The 17,500-nt window shown below is 53.4% G+C and overlaps 1 protein-coding gene across 3 annotated transcripts in view; it reads left to right on the top strand.

The window, feature by feature from the left end:
- The window catches only part of LOC137361967 (T-cell surface glycoprotein CD4-like), a 17,778-nt gene extending 1,116 nt beyond the window's left edge, over positions 1-16,662 (top strand). Inside the window, exons 1-9 of one of the 3 annotated variants that reach the window (XM_068026564.1) lie at positions 448-860; positions 9,097-9,214; positions 9,598-9,972; positions 10,438-10,659; positions 11,420-11,755; positions 12,824-13,087; positions 13,641-13,768; positions 14,807-14,859; positions 16,504-16,661. In XM_068026564.1, coding sequence (XP_067882665.1) covers positions 9,121-9,214; positions 9,598-9,972; positions 10,438-10,659; positions 11,420-11,755; positions 12,824-13,087; positions 13,641-13,768; positions 14,807-14,859; positions 16,504-16,639 — 1,608 coding nt within the window. In that variant the 5' untranslated portion in view covers positions 448-860; positions 9,097-9,120 and the 3' untranslated portion in view covers positions 16,640-16,661. Of the gene's footprint in view, positions 1-447; positions 861-3,315; positions 3,378-9,096; positions 9,215-9,597; positions 9,973-10,437; positions 10,660-11,419; positions 11,756-12,823; positions 13,088-13,640; positions 13,769-14,806; positions 14,860-16,503 lie in introns of those variants that run through there. The other 2 variants (XM_068026566.1, XM_068026565.1) reach the window with 2 other exon arrangements.
- Positions 16,663-17,500: the final 838 nt, after the last annotated feature.

The following is a 17,500-nucleotide window of genomic DNA, read 5'->3' as shown; positions in this document are numbered from 1 at the left end:
GACAGAGAGTGAAAGAGAGACAGACAGAGAGAGACGGACAGAGAGAGAGAGATCAGAGACACAGAGAGAGAGACAGAGAGAGACAGAGAGAGAGAGAGGGAGAGAGAGAGTGATAGAGATAGAGACAAACAGAGAGAGAGAGAGAGAGAGTGAGAGAGAGACAGAGAGAGAGAGAGAGCGAGACAGAGTAATTTGATAATTAAATATATTTCACGGAATTGGAAACGGTTTGGGAAATTATTTGCCCTTTTCCGATTTCCGGTGAAGTGTCGAACACTGTAAGGGACTGACCGTTGAAATCTGTGCCTTTTGGAGAGTCTCTCCTTCGGCGGATATCAAAAAGAAACACAGGTTAGACGCCGAGCTGGCCGGAGAGAAGGGGAGGCGGAAGCTCGGCTCTGTGCGCCGTGTTGGTTTTTTTTTCGTTGAGAGCGGAACCGTGAAGCATGTCGTTGCTTTCCTCCAACGCCTTCTTCCTCCACCTGGGACGGGAGCTCGCGAGATTTCAATCCGCCCGTCTGTCGGAGGGTTGCGGGGATAATTTTTAATCCCTCGTTTTCCGCCCTGCTGCACTCGGTCAGGACGGTGCACCCATTCGATTGTGCACCGTCGATCTCTGTCGCTGTGTCTCTCTCTCTCTTTCCTCTCCCTCTCTCTGCCTGTCCCTCTCTCCCTCTCGCATAACGCCCCGTTGCATCGAGGACAGATCTAACCGCGAGGTCGACGCCCTGCTGTGCCTGGTGCCGATTGTCCCTTGAAGCTGCGTCAGTGCGAGAGAGAGATAGAGAGAGAGAGAGAGCGAGAGAGGTAAAGCCAACTGTCCGCAGGGAAGCGGGAGCGAGCCGGACCGAGTTGACCAGGTATGCCTTTGTCTTAAGGCCGAGGAGTTTACGGGGCAGGTTTTTTGAAAAATCAGTGACAGGGCACCTAGGGTTAGCGGGGAGAGGCTGAGCGGGATCGCCCCGCTCAGAGAGGCGAAGGCTAAGAGCAGATTTAATGGAGCCGTCGTGAATTGCGAGCGGCTTTGCGAGAGAGGGGAGAGGGCGAATCGTGTTTCCTTTGGGGAACAGCGGGATGTCGGCTGGCTCTGGGAAAGCCCCCTCGGGCGCAAAAGGTCGCGCGGGGTGGTGGGGGGAACATCCTTTCGAAACCTTCGCTGCCGCCCTGAGTCTGGGAGGGGCTGGGGATGGGCGGTGAGTGTGCCGGCCGGCTGATCGACTGCGGGTGGCGTCGCGCGTCGGGGCCGATCCCCCCCCCCCCCCCCACCGCTCGCCGCCTCGCGCTCTAGCCCCGCGCACCCCCCCCCCCCCACTTCGTGGGGGGTGGGGGGAAACTGTCTTGCTTCTGACTCTGATCTCCCCTCCCTATCTTAACCTACTCGTCCTCCCTCTCCCTCGCTTTTCTGATAACGGCACGCTCCAGGACAAACTCGACTTTTCAGCCCTCCGCAAATATCAACTCCTCGGAAAGGCGACTGCTCCAAACTCCCTCAGATGTTTGGCGATGTGATAAATATAACAAAAGCTAGTTTTTGCGGAGATTTAGTTTCTATTCTGTAAAGAGAATCCACACTTCCTCCTTACTGTCGGAGGGTCAGTACTGAGGGAGCGCCGCACTGTTGGAGGGTCAGTACTGAGGGAGCGCCGCACTGTCGGAGGGTCAGTACTGAGGGAGCGCCGCACTGTCGGAGGGTCAGTACTGAGGGAGCTCCGCACTGTCGGAGGGTCAGTACTGAGGGAGCGCCGCACTGTCGGAGGGTCAGTACTGAGGGAGCGCCGCACTGTCGGAGGGTCAGTACTGAGGGAGCGCCGCACTGTCGGAGGGTTAGTACCGAGGGAGTGCCGCACTGTCGGAGGTACCGTCTTTCAGACAAGACATTAAACAGACAGAGAGAGACAGACAGAGAGAGAGACAGACAGAGAGAGAGAGAGAGACAGGGAGCAAGAGACAGGGAGAGAAACAGAGAGTCAGACAGAGAGACAGGCAGAGCGAGACAGAGAGGGAAAGAGATAGAGAGAGAGCCAGAGAGAGAGAGAGATGGAGAGAGTGAGAGAGAGCGAGAGAGAGAGAGGGAGAGAGAGGAATACTTATTGACTGAAGAATGATAGGTTTTGAGGGGGCGAAGTCTCCCTCTGGTAAACCCCCCGAGGGGAGGGCGTCACCGAGGCGCGAGGGACGGCCAAACCTCGGAGGCCGATTCGAGCGGGACGTGTGTCACAGCCGCGTGGGCCAATCCCAGAGCCAGTGCTGACTGGTCCCCAGCCGAGCGGGCGACCTGGAAAACCGGCCAGGCTTTGATTCCGCAGAGAGACCTAATTCGTAAAAGCCAGCTCGGCCTCCCAGGCCCGGCCTAGTTCCTCGCTGAATAAAGTAAACATCAGGGATAGGATTAGGAGCAGGCCACTCGGCCCCTCTCGAACCTGCTCCCCCACCCCAATCCGTAAGATCTTGCTAAAACCCTGACCTCAGCTCCACTCTCCCGCCTCCCCCGAGCCCTCAGTTCCCTCAGTGTCCAGAAATCTCTCGATCCCATCCTTCAATACACTCTGGGGTTGGGAATTTCAAAACTGTGCAGAGTTCCACTCTCCATATCCGTCGGGTTAGACCACACTGGGAGCACTGTGCACAGTTCCACTCTCCATATCCCTCAGTTAGACCACACTGGGAGCACTGTGCACAGTTCCACTCTCCATATCCCTCGGGTTAGACCACACTGGGAGCACTGTGCACAGTCCCAGTCTCCATATCCCTCGGGTTAGACCACACTGGGAGCACTGTGCACAGTTCCACTCTCCATATCCCTCGGGTTGGACCACACTGGGAGCACTGTGCACAGTTCCACTCTCCATATCCCTCAGTTGGACCACACTGGGAGCACTGTGCACAGTTCCACTCTCCATATCTCACGGGTTAGACCACACTGGGAGCACTGTGCACAGTTCCACTCTCCATATCCCTCGGGTTGGACCACACTGGGAGCACTGTGCACAGTTCCACTCTCCATATCCCTCAGTTGGACCACACTGGGAGCACTGTGCACAGTTCCGCTCTCCATATTCCTCGGGCACCAGCAGGACGACGAGGGGCTGAAAGGCCTCTGGCTGTGCTGTTAATTCCTTGCTGGGTTATTTTGCTCCCTCTGTCTGCTCGAAGACGGTGTCTGAGGTGTTAAATTTTCAAACCCCAACAGGAAGGCAATAATCAAAAGAATCGAGGCCGGAAGTCACTATGAATTCTGCACTATATTCACAATCTCTGCAAAGGTCTCTGTGTGTCTCTCTCTGTTTTGGGTTTACCAAAAAACACACAAAAGCTACCCGTCGCAGTCTGCTGTCGCCCACTCAGCCGAATAGCTAGGTCGCTGGTGGCGCACACAGGTACCAACCTGGAACCAGGCTCAAAGTGTCCTGGGAGAGATGAGCGACTGCGCGGTCAAAGAGGGAGATTTTCTGGAGCCTCTTAAAGGAGGAGAGAGAGGGGAAGAGAGAGCGAGAGAGGCGGAGAGGTTCAGGGATAGAATTCCAGAGCTCAGGGCCCCCAGGGAGCTGAAGGCACGGCCGACAGGAATCGGGGGGATGACCAAGAGTCCGGGAGCAGAGCAGAGATGTAGGAGGGTTGTAGGGGGCTGGAGGAGGATACTGAGATAGGGAGGGCTGTAGGGGGCTGGAGGAGGTTACAGAGATAGGGAGGGTTGTTGGGGACTGGAGGAGATTACAGAGATAGGGAGGGCTGTAGGGGGCTGGAGGAGGTTACAGAGATAGGGAGGGTTGTAGGGGTCTGGAGGAGGTTACTGAGATAGGGAGGGCTGTAGGGGACTGGAGGAGGTTTCTGAGATAGGGAGGGTTGTAGGGGACTGGAGGAGGTTACTGAGATAGGGAGGGTTGTAGGGAGCTGGACGAGGTTACAGAGATAGGGAGGGTTGTAGTGGGATGGAGGAGTTTACAGAGATAGGGAGGGTTGTAGGGGGCTGGAGGAGGTTACAGAGATAGGGAGGGTTGTAGGGGGCTGGAGGACGTTACAGAGATAGGGAGGGTTGTAGGGGGCTGGAGCAGGTTACAGAGATAGGGAAGTTTGTAGGGGCTGGAGGAGGTTACAGAGAGAGGGAGGGTTGTAGGAGGCTGGGGGAGGTTACAGAGATAGGGACGGTTGTCGGGGGCAGGAGGAGGTTACAGAGATAGGGAGGGTTGTAGGGGCTGGAGGAGGTTACAGAGAGAAGGAGGGTTGTCGGGGCTGGAGGAGGTTACTGAGATAGCAGGGTTGTAGGGGCTGGAGGAGGTTACAGAGAGAAGGAGGGTTGTCGGGGCTAGAGGAGGTTACTGAGATAGGGAGGGTTGTAGGGGACTGGAGGAGGTTACTGAGATAGGGAAGGTTGTAGGGTGCTGGAGGAGGTTACAGAGATAGGGAGGGTTGTAGGGGGCTGGAGGAGGTTACAGAGAGAGGGAGGGTTGTAGGGGACTGGAGAAGGTTACTGAGATAGGGAAGGTTGTAGGGTGCTGGAGTAGGTTCCAGAGATAGGGAGGGTTGTAGGGGACTGGAGGAGGTTACTGAGATAGGGAGGGTTGTAGGGAGCTGGACGAGGTTACAGAGATAGGGAGGGTTGTAGTGGGATGGAGGAGTTTACAGAGATAGGGAGGGTTGTAGGGGGCTGGAGGAGGTTACAGAGATAGGGAGGGTTGTAGGGGACTGGAGGAGATTACAGAGATAGGGGGGGTTGTAGGGGGCTGGAGGAGGTTACAGAGATAGGGAAGTTTGTAGGGGCTGGAGGAGGTTACAGAGAGAAGGAGGGTTGTCGGGGCTGGAGGAGGTTACAGAGAGAGGGAGGGTTGTAGGGGACTGGAGAAGGTTACTGAGATAGGGAAGGTTGTAGGGTGCTGGAGGAGGTTCCAGAGATAGGGAGGGTTGTAGGGGGCTGGAGGAGGTTACAGAGATAGGGAGGGTTGTAGGGGACTGGAGAAGGTTACTGAAATATGGAAGGTTGTAGGGTGCTGGAGGAGGTTCCAGAGATAGGGAGGGTTGTAGGGGGCTGGAGGAGGTTACAGAGATAGGGAGGGTTGTAGGGGACTGGAGGAGGTTCCAGAGATAGGGAGGGTTGTAGGGGACTGGAGGGGGTTACAGAGATAGGGAGGGTTGTAGGGGACTGGAGGAGGTTACAGAGATAGGGAGGGTTGTAGGAGACTGGAGGAGGTTACAGAGAGAAGGAGGGTTGTCGTGGCTGGAGGAGGTTACAGAGAGAGGGAGAGTTGTAGGGGGCTTGAGGAGGTTACAGAGATAGGGAGGGTTGTAGGGGACTGGAGGAGGTTACAGAGAGAGGGAGAGTTGTAGGGGGCTGGAGGAGGTTACAGAGAGAGGGAGGGTTGTAGGGACTGGAGGAGGTTACTGAGATAGGGAGGGTTGTAGGGACTGGAGGAGGTTACAGAGATAGGGAGGGTTGTAGGGGACTGGAGGAGGTTACAGAGAGAGGGAGGGTTGCAGGGACTGGAGGAGGTTACTGAGATAGGGAAGGTTGGAGGGTTAATTGGGAATTTCAAGCCTGAGATTGATGGATATTTGTTGGGTTTTCAGGTCACAGAAGTGAGGTGGGTAGATCGAGTTCAAATACAGATCACCCATCATGTCATTGAGTGGTGGGACAGGCTGGAGAGGGGCTGAATGGGCCTCTTCCTGTTCCTGTGTAACAGGGGTGAGGGGGTCTGAATGGGCCTCCTCCTGTTCCTGTGTAACAGGCTGGAGAGGGGCTGAATGGGCCTCCTCCTGTTCCTGTGTAACAGGGGTGAGAGGGGCTGAGTGGGCCTCCTCCTGTTCCGTGTGTCACAGGCTCGAGAGGGGCTGAATGGGCCTCCTCCTGTTCCCGTGTAACAGGGGTGAGAGGGGCTGAATGGGCCTCCTCCTGTTCCTGTGTAACAGGCTCGAGAGGGGCTGAATGGGCCTCCTCCTGTTCCTGTGTAACAGGGGTGAGAGGGGCTGAATGGGCCTCCTCCTGTTCCTGTGTCACAGGCTCAAGAGGGGCTGAATGGGCCTCCTCCTGTTCCTGTGTAACCGGGGTGAGAGGGGCTGAATGGGCCTCCTCCTGTTCCTGTGTAACCGGGGTGAGAGGGGCTGAATGGGCCTCCTCCTGTTCCTGTGTAGCAGGCTCGAGAGGGGCTGAATGGGCCTCCTCCTGTTCCCGTGTAACAGGGGTGAGAGGGGCTGAATGGGCCTCCTCCTGTTCCTGTGTAACAGCGGTGAGAGGGGCTGAATGGGCCTCCTCCTGTTCCTGTGTAACAGGCTCGAGAGGGGCTGAATGGGCCTCCTCCTGTTCCTGTGTAACTGGGGTGAGAGGGGCTGAATGGGCCTCCTCCTGTTCCTGTGTAACTGGGGTGAGAGGGGCTGAATGGGCCTCCTCCTGTTCCTGTGTAACAGGGGTGAGAGGGGCTGAATGGGCCTCCTCCTGTTCCTGTGTAACAGGGGTGAGAGGGGCTGAATGGGCCTCCTACGGAGCAGTAAAATTCTCTGAGTCTGACTCCCAGACAGATACAGGGCATGTTCAGCCCACTTACCTTGGCCCTGACAGTGGGTCCCGCAGCCTCCTGACATCTCCGTCTCTCTCTCGCTCTCTCTCTCTCTCGCTCCCTGCCGCTTGCTCGGAGACTAACTCCGCTGAGGCGGAGCCCACAAGCGAGAGAAACCCGAACCACAAAACCACCCTGATTAAATCCTCGAACCTAACATCCTTTCTCACAGCTCGAAGTTACAACGCCTCTTCCCCCCCCCCCCCCACCCCGTCCCCCACCAGACCCTCTCCGTCATTTACCAATTAACATGAGACTGCATCCCCTCTTCTGGGGGGTTTTATATATAAAATAACAAATACCCGGGAGTGAGTTACAGACTGGAATCTAATCGAGGGGTTCGGGGTGGCTTATATATAGAATAACAGATACCCGGGAGTGAGTTACAGACTGGAATCTAATCGAGGAGTTCGGGATGGTTTATATATAGAATAACAGATACCTGGGAGTGAGTTACAGACTGGAATCTAATCGAGGGGTTCGGGGGAGTTTATATATAGAATAACAGATACCCGGGAGTGAGTTCCAGACTGGAATCTAATCGAAGGGTTCGGGGGGGGTTTATATATAGAATAACAGATACCCGGGAGTGAGTTACAGACTGGAATCTAATCGAGGGGTTCAGGGGGTTTATATATAGAATAACAGATACCCGGGAGTGAGTTACAGACTGGAATCTAATCGAGGGGTTCGGGGTGGTTTATATATAGAATAACAGATACCCGGGAGTGAGTTACTGACTGGAATCTAATCGAGGGGTTCGGGGGGGGTTTATATATAGAATAACAGATACCCGGGAGTGAGTTACAGACAGGAATCTAATCGAGGGGTTCGGGGGAGTTTATATATAGAATAACAGATACCCGGGAGTGAGTTCCAGACTGGAATCTAATCGAAGGGTTCGGGGGGGTTTATATATAGAATAACAGATACCCGGGAGTGAGTTACAGACTGGAATCTAATCGAGGGGTTCGGGGGGTTTATATATAGAATAACAGATACCCGGGAGTGAGTTACAGACTGGAATCTAATCGAGGGGTTCGGGTTGGTTTATATATAGAATAACAGATACCCGGGAGTGAGTTACAGACTGGAATCTAATCGAGGGGTTCGGGGGGGTTTATATATAAAATAACAAATACCCGGGAGTGAGTTACAGACTGGAATCTAATCGAGGGGTTCGGGTGGTTTATATATAGAATAACAGATACCCGGGAGTGAGTTACAGACTGGAATCTAATCGAGGGGTTCGGGGGGGTTTATATATAAAATAACAAATACCCGGGAGTGAGTTACAGACTGGAATCTAATCGAGGGGTTCGGGTGGTTTATATATAGAATAACAGATACCCGGGAGTGAGTTACTGACTGGAATCTAATCGAGGGGTTCGGGGGGGGTTTATATATAGAATAACAGATACCCGGGAGTGAGTTACAGACTGGAATCTAATCGAGGGGTTCGGGGTGGTTTATATATAGAATAACAGATACCCGGGAGTGAGTTACTGACTGGAATCCAATCGAGGGGTTCGGGGGGGGTTTATATATAGAATAACAGATACCCGGGAGTGAGTTACAGACTGGAATCTAATCGAGGGGTTCGGGGGGGTTTATATATAAAATAACAAATACCCGGGAGTGAGTTACAGACTGGAATCTAATCGAGGGGTTCGGGGGGGTTTATATATAGAATAACAGATACCCGGGAGTGAGTTACAGACTGGAATCTAATCGAGGGGTTCGGGGGAGTTTATATATAGAATAACAGATTCCCGGGAGTGAGTTACAGACTGGAATCTAATCGAGGGGTTCGGGGGGGTTTATATATAGAATAACAGATACCCGGGAGTGAGTTACAGACTGGAATCTAATCGAGGGGTTCGGGGGAGTTTATATATAGAATAACAGATTCCCGGGAGTGAGTTACAGACTGGAATCTAATCGGGGGGTTCGGGGGGTTTATATTTAGAATAACAGATACCCGGGAGTGAGTTACAGACTGGAATCTAATCGAGGGGTTCGGGGGGGTTTATATATAGAATTACAGATACCCGGGAGTGAGTTACAGACTGGAATCTAATCGAGGGCTACGGGGTGCAGCAGAGTTATGACTGCTTAACAAGCAGTTTCGATGTTTGTTTCAAAACTGTTAGAGGAAATGGAATTTGCTGATTCTGCCGTTATCACAGATGCTGTCAGAGAGCAGGTTGTGAATGAGGAACGCAAAACCTCTCCCAGCTCTGCAGCCATCCTGTTCTGTCTGCAGAAAAAACCTCGAGGCCTTTCAGGCAAAACTTGTGAGAGAAACAAGACATACAACTTCCACCAGTGCAGCACCTATAGCATTGCAGCATTCTGAATCATTCCCGGGCAGGGTGATGGTTGGGGCAGTGGGACCGAGTGTGAGTTGGGAGACGGCGGGACTGCAGCGGAGATGTCAGACGAGTTGACGGTTACCGAGCTGGGAGTTTGGGAAGCTGGGCCAGGGAATCGTCGGCACCTTCCCGTCGGAAACCCGATAACATCCGTTGCCTTTCTGCCTGGACAGGGCAAGGGGGCGGATCGTCGGTTGATGCAGGCGCCAGGGAAACGACACTCGTCGGACATGCTGGCTCCGGGGCCACTCTGCGGGACCCTGCTGATATTTCTGGCGCTGCTGGAACAAGGTAGGACGTCAGCCTGAAATGTAAGCTGCTCGCGGCTCCTCACCGGTCACGCGCCTGTCCGGGCGTGTGTTTGACGCGAAATTGGGGGGGGGTGCGGGGGGAGACAGCGTACTCTGTATCCAACCACCCCCCCCCCCCACCGTGGCTGTCCGTGTTGGTCGCCAATCGATGCGCGATGCGGGGAGATGTCCCTTCTTGGGACGCCTATGAGGCTACGGTGTTTCACCCAGTTGCCTTGACACTTGACCCGTCGGGTGAAAAGCGGAGGGGCACTCTGCACTCTCTCCACCCCGAACCTCTGCGCCCCCTCCACAGCTCGTTTCTCTCTTTGTTTTCTCCTCCTCCATTGCCTGCACGTCCCTCCTTTCCCCCTCTCACTCCAGGTGTCGGGACAGCGTCTTCGCCAGTGGTGGAGGGTGACGATATCTACGTCACAGAGGGCGCGACAGTGACCTTCCCGTGCACGATGAACTACAGGCAGCAGAAGCCCATTACTAACTACCTCGGCGGTTGGAGCTGGACGGCGAGCCAGGGAGCCGGGCCGCTTCAGAAGATTATACAATTTCTCCACAGCTCCATGCCTCAGAGGTTGCATGCTGACTTCCAATCGAGGATCAGAATCAGCAGCCTCAAGCATCATGGAGATTTCTCCCTCAGCCTGAGCAACGTGCGAGCTCAGGACGCTGGCTCTTTCATCTGCGATTTCACACACCCAGGCTACAAGGCGGAGGCGACAAAGCGCCTTCACGTGATCCGAGGTAAAGTGTCCCCCGAGGCATCGGCGTCGCGGGTTGGGTGGGGGGGGGTGCAGAGGCCAGCATTTAGTGCCCGTCCCTCATTGCCCCTCGGGAAGGCTGTGGCCTCTGGGCAATCCGGGGTGTTCCCTTCCGGCGCCTCGCCAAACCGGACTTCCCAGCTCGAGCACGGGCCTGCTTATGAACAGAAACGTCCCTGGTTCCCGGTGGCCTCTATACCCCCTGAACCCGGTGGCGCACCCGCCCCACCCCCACCGCGGTTGGGGGTTGGGGAGGGGCTGCAGGACCCAGGGGTAGCTGGAAGAAATCGATCCGGTCTTTCAGAGGGCCGGCAGGGGCGGGACGGGCCGATCGGCCTCCTCCGTTTGCGGCACGTTCTGTGTTCCTATTTTAATTCGTCTCTCTTGTGTTGTTTCACCTTCCCACTCCTGCCCCCCTCCAACACCCTCCCCCCTACCCCCCCTCCAGTCATATCCAACTCACCAAACCCTGCCCTGGAAGGGGACAACATCACTCTCTCCTGTCTGACTGCCCTTGGACAAGTGAAGTGGCGGGGACCGAGTGTCAGTGACTGGACGGAGAAGAACCTGCCGCTCCTGGGAATAAAGGTTGAGGATCGAGGCTCCTGGGTCTGCAGTGTGGAGTTCAAGAAAGGCTTCTTAGAGGCCCGCTATGCATTGGACATTGTGGGTATGTCACATCTCAGCCACTGTTGTCCTCGACATGGGGCTCTGGCTGGCAGGCACTGAGGCAGAACTGGCAGCTGAGAGAGGCAGGGGGAAATGATTGAACGGTGGGGGCTCGGAGACACACACACATATACACACACACGCGTGACCACACGCACGCGCGCACACACACACACGCGCTCACTCACACAGTTACGAGCCTGTTAGGGACCGTTCCATTTACAAAGCCTGGGAGGAATATCTCTGTCTTTGTTTGCGATATCAATTACTCACGTGGGGGTATCAGGAATCAAAGAGCTGCTTGGGAGTTGGAGTCCATTCGCTTTAATTGCTACCCGGGCCATCCCACGTGTACCACTCGCTATGGCGATAGGTGTTGCTCGGGCGATGCCTTTCAGGTCAGGCGTTCTTTTTCTTTGGGTGCCAGCGGACAGAGAAAGCAGTTGGCTTTTGGGAAGCAATCAACAGTGAACGGATTGCGTCACACAATTTCACGTTTTAAACAAACAAATTTCAGCGCACAGGGGTTAAACAAAGCAAAACACGATGAACCGACTATCTCAAAATCTTAGCAGAGCATGAAGACGTCTAAACTCTAAGTCTCAACAGAACACTCCCATTTGACTTTTGCTGCCACCCCAAGAGTTCCCCTATACTTCACAGCACCTTGGCAGTCTGCTCACTTCTCCTGGGACAAACACTCACTCACACACACACACACTCACTAACCTCTCTGATAACGCGCTTTTCTTCTGCTACAGGTTTCTCCAGCCCTTCTGACCAGGTAATCTATATCGAATCTCAAAAGACGGCTATCTTGCCCTGTGTTTTGAACCAGTTCCCATCTACCCGGCCTGTCCAGGGAGGATGGCACCTGCACGACAAGGAGCTGCTTTCGATGAATGTCAGTGGGTCCAGTTGGGGATGGAACAAGCCCCAGGACCACCGGTTGAAACTGCTGGAGGGACTGTTTGCCCCGACCAGCCTGTCAGTGCTGTTCAAAGTGTCGGAACCCAGTGACGGGGGAAAATACAGCTGTCACCTGACCGTCAGGAAGAGAACGATCTCACGGACAGTGACTGTGTCTGTGATCGAAGGTGAGGCAGAGAGAGAGACAGAGACAGAGAGAGAGAGAGACAGAGAGAGAGAGACAGAGAAAGAGAGAGACAGAGAGAGAGAGAGACAGAGAGAGAGAGAGAGACAGAGAGAGAGAGAGAGAGAGACAGAGAGAGAGAGAGAGAGACAGAGGGAGAGACATTCAGAGAGAGAAAGATAAAGAGAGATAGAGAGACAGAGAGAGAGAGAGACAGAGAGAGAGAGAGACAGATACAGAGAGAGAGAGAGACAGATACAGAGAGAGAGATGGAGGGACAGAGAGAGAGAGACAGACAGACAGAGAGAGAGAGAGAGAGAGACAGAGGGAGAGACATTCAGAGAGAGAAAGATAAAGAGAGATAGAGAGACAGAGACAGAGAGAGACACACACAGAGAGACAGAGACAGAGAAAGAGAGAGACACAGAGAGGGAGAGAGACAGAGGCAGAGAGAGAGAGAGATGGAGGGACAGAGAGCGAGAGAGAGAGAGACAGAGAGAGACAGACAGAGAGAGAGAGAGACAGAGAAAGAGAGAGACAGAGAGAGAGAGACAGAGTGAGAGAGAGAGAGAGATGGAGGGACAGTGAGACAGAGAGAGACAGAGAGAAAGACAGAGAGAGAGAGAGAGAGACAGAGGGAGAGACATTCAGAGAGAGAGAGATAAAGAGAGAGAGAGAGACAGAGAGAGAGACAGAGAGAGAGAGAGATAGAGAGACAGAGAGAGAGACAGAGCGAGAGAGACAGCGAGAGACAGAGAGACAGAGACACAGAGAAAGAGAGGCAGAGAGAGGCAGAGAGAGCGAGACAGAGACCGATGGAGGGACAGAGAGAGAGAGGGAGAGAGAGACAGAGAGAGATAGAGACACAGAGAGATACAGAGACACACAGAGAGAGTGACAGAGGGACAGATATACAGAGAGAGAGATAGAGAGAGAGAGATAAAGAGACAGACACTGAGAGACAGAGACAGAGAGAAACAGAGACAAAGAGGTAGAGAGAGAGAGAACGAGAAAGAGTGAACAGTGTCTGTTTAAAATCTCAGGCTGACGCCTGCCTCTCTCCCTCTCCCAGTTAAACTCAACGAGCCGGGCACAGTGATGGAAAACAGCAACATCTCCCTCAGCTGCCTTGTGTCTGACAACTCACACCTCACTGAGATCCGCTGGTATCACAGGAACAGCAACCGGAGCCTGGGCACAGCGGGCAGTCGGAAACGCACGTCTGACACGATCAAGCTGACTGCGGTATCGAAACGCGAGGCTGGCACCTGGGTCTGTGAGATTTACCATGGCATCGTGGTGAAGGGGAGAGCCACGTACAAACTCACTGTGACAGGTTAGCTACAGAGTAAAGCTCCTTCTACACTGTCCCCCCATCAAACACTCCCCAGGACAGGTACAGCACAGGGGGTTTGCTGCTGCCTAATTGGAGGTGCTGAGTGCTGGTTGCAGCAATGAGGTTCAGCTGACAATGCTTTCCCCCGTCAAACACTCCCCAGGACAGGTACAGCACGAGGGTTAGATACAGAGTAAAGCTCCCTCTATGCTGTCCCACATCAAACACTCCCAGGACAGGGACAGCACGGGGGTTAGATACAGAGTAAAGCTCCCTCTACACTGTCCCCATCAAACACTCCCCAGGACAGGTACAGCACAGGGTTTGCTGCTGCCTAATTGGAGGTGCTGAGTGCTGGTTGCAGCAACGAGGTTCAGCTGACAATGCTTTCCCCCGTCAAACACTCCCCAGGACAGGTACAGTACAGGGGTTAGATACAGAGTAAAGCTCCCTCTAGCCTGTCCTCATCAAACATTCGCAGACTATGTGTCTGTCTGTGTGGAGACTCTTGGCGTCTGTTTTGAACTGATCTCTCTCTCTTTTTCCGCACTAGATGCTCCTCACAGACTGTTTACAACTGGTACAATGATCATTACAATTGGGACTTCGTCTGCTGCAGTTGCCGCAATTTTGATTGCCACCCTGATTGGCGTCTTTCTGGCTAAGAGGGCACGACGACGGGTAAGGGGGCCAGCTCTGAGACTGTCTGTCCCTTCGTCGATTCATTCTCACATCCCTCACTCTCCCCCTATCCAGCTCTCTCAATCTCACTCTCTCCATCTCTGTCTCTCTCTCTCTCTTTGTCTCTCTCTCCTTCTCTGTCCCTCACTGTCTCTCACTTTGTCACTCTGCCTCTCTCTCTATCTGTCTATATTTTCTGAAGCAATTTATGACTTTAACCCCTTTTAGGAACTAAACCAAATCAGGAGTACATCCCTTTGAATCTCCTTTAATTAAGTTCAAACCAGACACATTGTACCGTCCCATTTTATTATTTTATTATCTGTAATTGTGCTTTTGTGGGAACTTGTAGAAACCTTTTGAGTTGATCTGTCTACATTTTACCAACACTATCAATTAAGTTTATTGCTACCTCTTATTGATGTCACACAGGATGTTTCAATGGCTGTTTATCCTCCAAGTCCTTGGTAACAAAAATGCCTGAAATAGATTTTCTAACTTAAAAGGTGTTTCTGGTTCAGATTTTATTGTAACGGGGACCTTGAAATTTTTAACTCTACCTTCTTAAAGGGGGATTGCGGTGTGTCTACAAAACTGACTATTTATTCAATCTTTAATTCTAAAAGGGATAATATATTAACTCTATCTAAATTCTACCTAATTTAAACAATTATGCCGATGTTTCAACAAACTTAATCTATTTCTTTTGCTTCTCTGTCTTGTCTCTCTCTCTCTTTGTCTGTCTGTCTCTCTCTCTCTCTGTCTCGTCTCTCTCTCCCTCTCTCTCTGTCCCTCTCTCTCTGTCCCTCTCTCTCTGCCTCTCTCTCTCTCTCTCCCTCTCTCTCTGTCCCTCTCTCTCTGCCTCTCTCTCTGTCCCTCTCCCTCTGCCTCTCTCTCTCTCTGTCCCTCTCTCTCTGCCTCTCTCTCGGTCCCGCTCCCTCTCTCTCGGTCCCTCTCTCACTCTATGTCTGACTCTCTGCCTCACTGTTACGATACCTGTCATCCCTCTCTAATTCTGTTTGTCTTCTTGATTGACAGCGGCGGGCGGTGAGAAGACTGAGACACCCCCTGTGTCGGGAGCACAGTCACCAGTGAGTAACCCTTACAAATCCCGCAATTAAACTGACCCGAACCTTGGAAAACTTCATCCTGTCACTGTGATTTCTGACTCTCCTCTCCATCTGCAGCTACCACCCTAACATCACGGTTTCCCATTTGCATGTCCTGGGGAGTGTTTGATGGGGGAAAGCATTGTCAGCTGAACCTCGTTGCTGCAACCAGCACTCAGCTCCTCCAATTAGGCAGCAGCAAACCCTGTTTTTTTTCTTCTTTTTTTTCGTATTTTTTGCAGTGGGAGCTTTACTCTGTATATAACCCCCCGTGCTGTACCTGTCCTGGGGAGTCTTTGATGTGGGACAGTGTAGAGGGAGCTTTACTCTGTATCTAACCCCCCGTACTGTACCTGTCCTGGGGAGTGTTTGATGGGGACAGTGTAGAGGGAGCTTTACTCTGTATCTAACCCCTGTACTGTACCTGTCCTGGGGAGTGTTTGATGGGGGACAGTGTAGAGGGAGCTTTACTCTGTATCTAACCCCCCGTGCTGTACCTGTCCTGGGGAGTGTTTGATGGGGGACAGTGTAGAGGGAGCTTTACTCTGTATCGAACCCCCGTGCCGTCCTTGTCCTGGGAGTGTTTGATGGGGACAGTGCAGAGGGAACTTTACTTTGTATCTAACCCCGTTTTTTTCCCCCCCCCTTTTATTTTTGCTGCACCTGTCCTGGGAGTGTTTGATGGGGGTCAGTGTGGAGGGAGATTTACTCTGTATCTAACCCCCTTGCTGTACCTGTCCTGGGAGTGTTTGATGGGGGAAAGCATTGTCAGCTGAACCTTGTTGCTGCAACCAGCACTCAGCTCCTCCAATTAGGCAGCAGCAAACCCTGTGCTGAACCTGTCCTGGGGAGTGTTTGATGGGGGACAGTGTAGAGGGAGCTTTACTCTGTATATAACCCCCCGTGCTGTACCTGTCCTGGGGAGTCTTTGATGTGGGACAGTGTAGAGGGAGCTTTACTCTGTATCTAACCCCCCGTACTGTACCTGTCCTGGGGAGTGTTTGATGGGGACAGTGTAGAGGGAGCTTTACTCTGTATCTAACCCCCGTACTGTACCTGTCCTGGGGAGTGTTTGGTGGGGGACAGTGTAGAGGGAGCTTTACTCTGTATCTAACCCCCCGTGCTGTACCTGTCCTGGGGAGTGTTTGATGGGGGACAGTGTAGAGGGAGCTTTACTCTGTATCGAACCCCCGTGCCGTCCTTGTCCTGGGAGTGTTTGATGGGGACAGTGCAGAGGGAACTTTACTTTGTATCTAACCCCGTTTTTTTCCCCCCCCCCTTTTATTTTTGCGGCACCTGTCCTGGGAGTGTTTGATGGGGGTCAGTGTGGAGGGAGATTTACTCTGTATCTAACCCCCTTGCTGTACCTGTCCTGGGAGTGTTTGATGGGGGAAAGCATTGTCAGCTGAACCTTGTTGCTGCAACCAGCACTCAGCTCCTCCAATTAGGCAGCAGCAAACCCTGTGCTGAACCTGTCCTGGGGAGTGTTTGATGGGGGACAGTGTAGAGGGAGCTTTACTCTGTATCTAACCCCCCGTGCTGTACCTGTCCTGGGGAGTGTTTGATGGGGGACAGTGTTGGGTCGATTTTTCCGAACTTGTAACCAGGCTGCTGCTGTTCCCTTAGACTCTCGACTCAGCCACTGTATAACGGTAATGATTACATTCAGACGGATCGGCCTTTACCTCCCCCTCCCGTTCGTTACTGTCCGCATAATCAGCCCAGAAGGGGACGACCGTCTCAGACAACGTCTAGTCGGTGAGTTGTAATCCTCTGTGAGCCTGTGTCCATCGGAAGCGATAAGCAGGACTATTAATGCAGAGAAACCTGCCAGACTAGTTCACAGGAGGTTTATCACACGGAGTTGAACACCGAGACACGTGAGGAGAGATTAAGGAGAGGCGGCCGACAGCTCGGTCAAACAGGGAGGAGTTCAGGACCGCCTTAAAGGAGGGGAGAGAGAGAGAGAGAGAGAGAGACGGAGAGGTTGAGGGTTAGAATCCCAGAGCTCGGGGCCCCAGGGAGCTGAGGGCACTGCCACCAATGGGGGAGCGAGGGGAATCGGGGCATGGGAAAGAGGTCGGGAGTGGAGGAGAGCAGAGATCTCGGAGGGTTGTCGGGGGCTGGAGGAGGTTACAGAGATAGGGAGGGTTGTAGGGGGCTGGAGGAGGTTACAGAGATAGGGAGGGTTGTCGATGCTGGAGTAGGTTACAGAGATAGGGAGGGTTGTTAGGGCTGGAGGAGCTTACAGAGATAGGGAGGGTTGGAGGGGGCTGGAGGAGGTTACAGAGATAGGGAGGGTTGTCGGGGGGCTGGAGGAGGTTCCAGAGATAGGGAGGGTTGTCGGGGGCTGGAGGAGGTTACAGAGATAGGGAGGGTTGGAGGGGGCTGGAGGAGGTTACAGAGATAGGGAGGGTTGTAGGGGGCCGGGGGAGGTTACAGAGATAGGGAGGGTTGTTGGGGGCTGGAGGAGGTTACAGAGATAGGGAGGGTTGTAGGGGGCTGGAGGAGGTTACAGAGATAGGGAGGGTTGGAGGGGGCTGGAGGAGGTTACAGAGATAGGGAGGGTTGTAGGGGGCCGGGGGAGGTTACAGAGATAGGGAGGGTTGGAGGGGGCTGGAGA

The sequence above is a fragment of the Heterodontus francisci genome, unplaced genomic scaffold (assembly GCF_036365525.1).
Source record: "Heterodontus francisci isolate sHetFra1 unplaced genomic scaffold, sHetFra1.hap1 HAP1_SCAFFOLD_323, whole genome shotgun sequence".
NCBI lineage: Eukaryota > Metazoa > Chordata > Chondrichthyes > Heterodontiformes > Heterodontidae > Heterodontus > Heterodontus francisci.
This window is presented reverse-complemented; position numbering and strand designations above follow the sequence as displayed.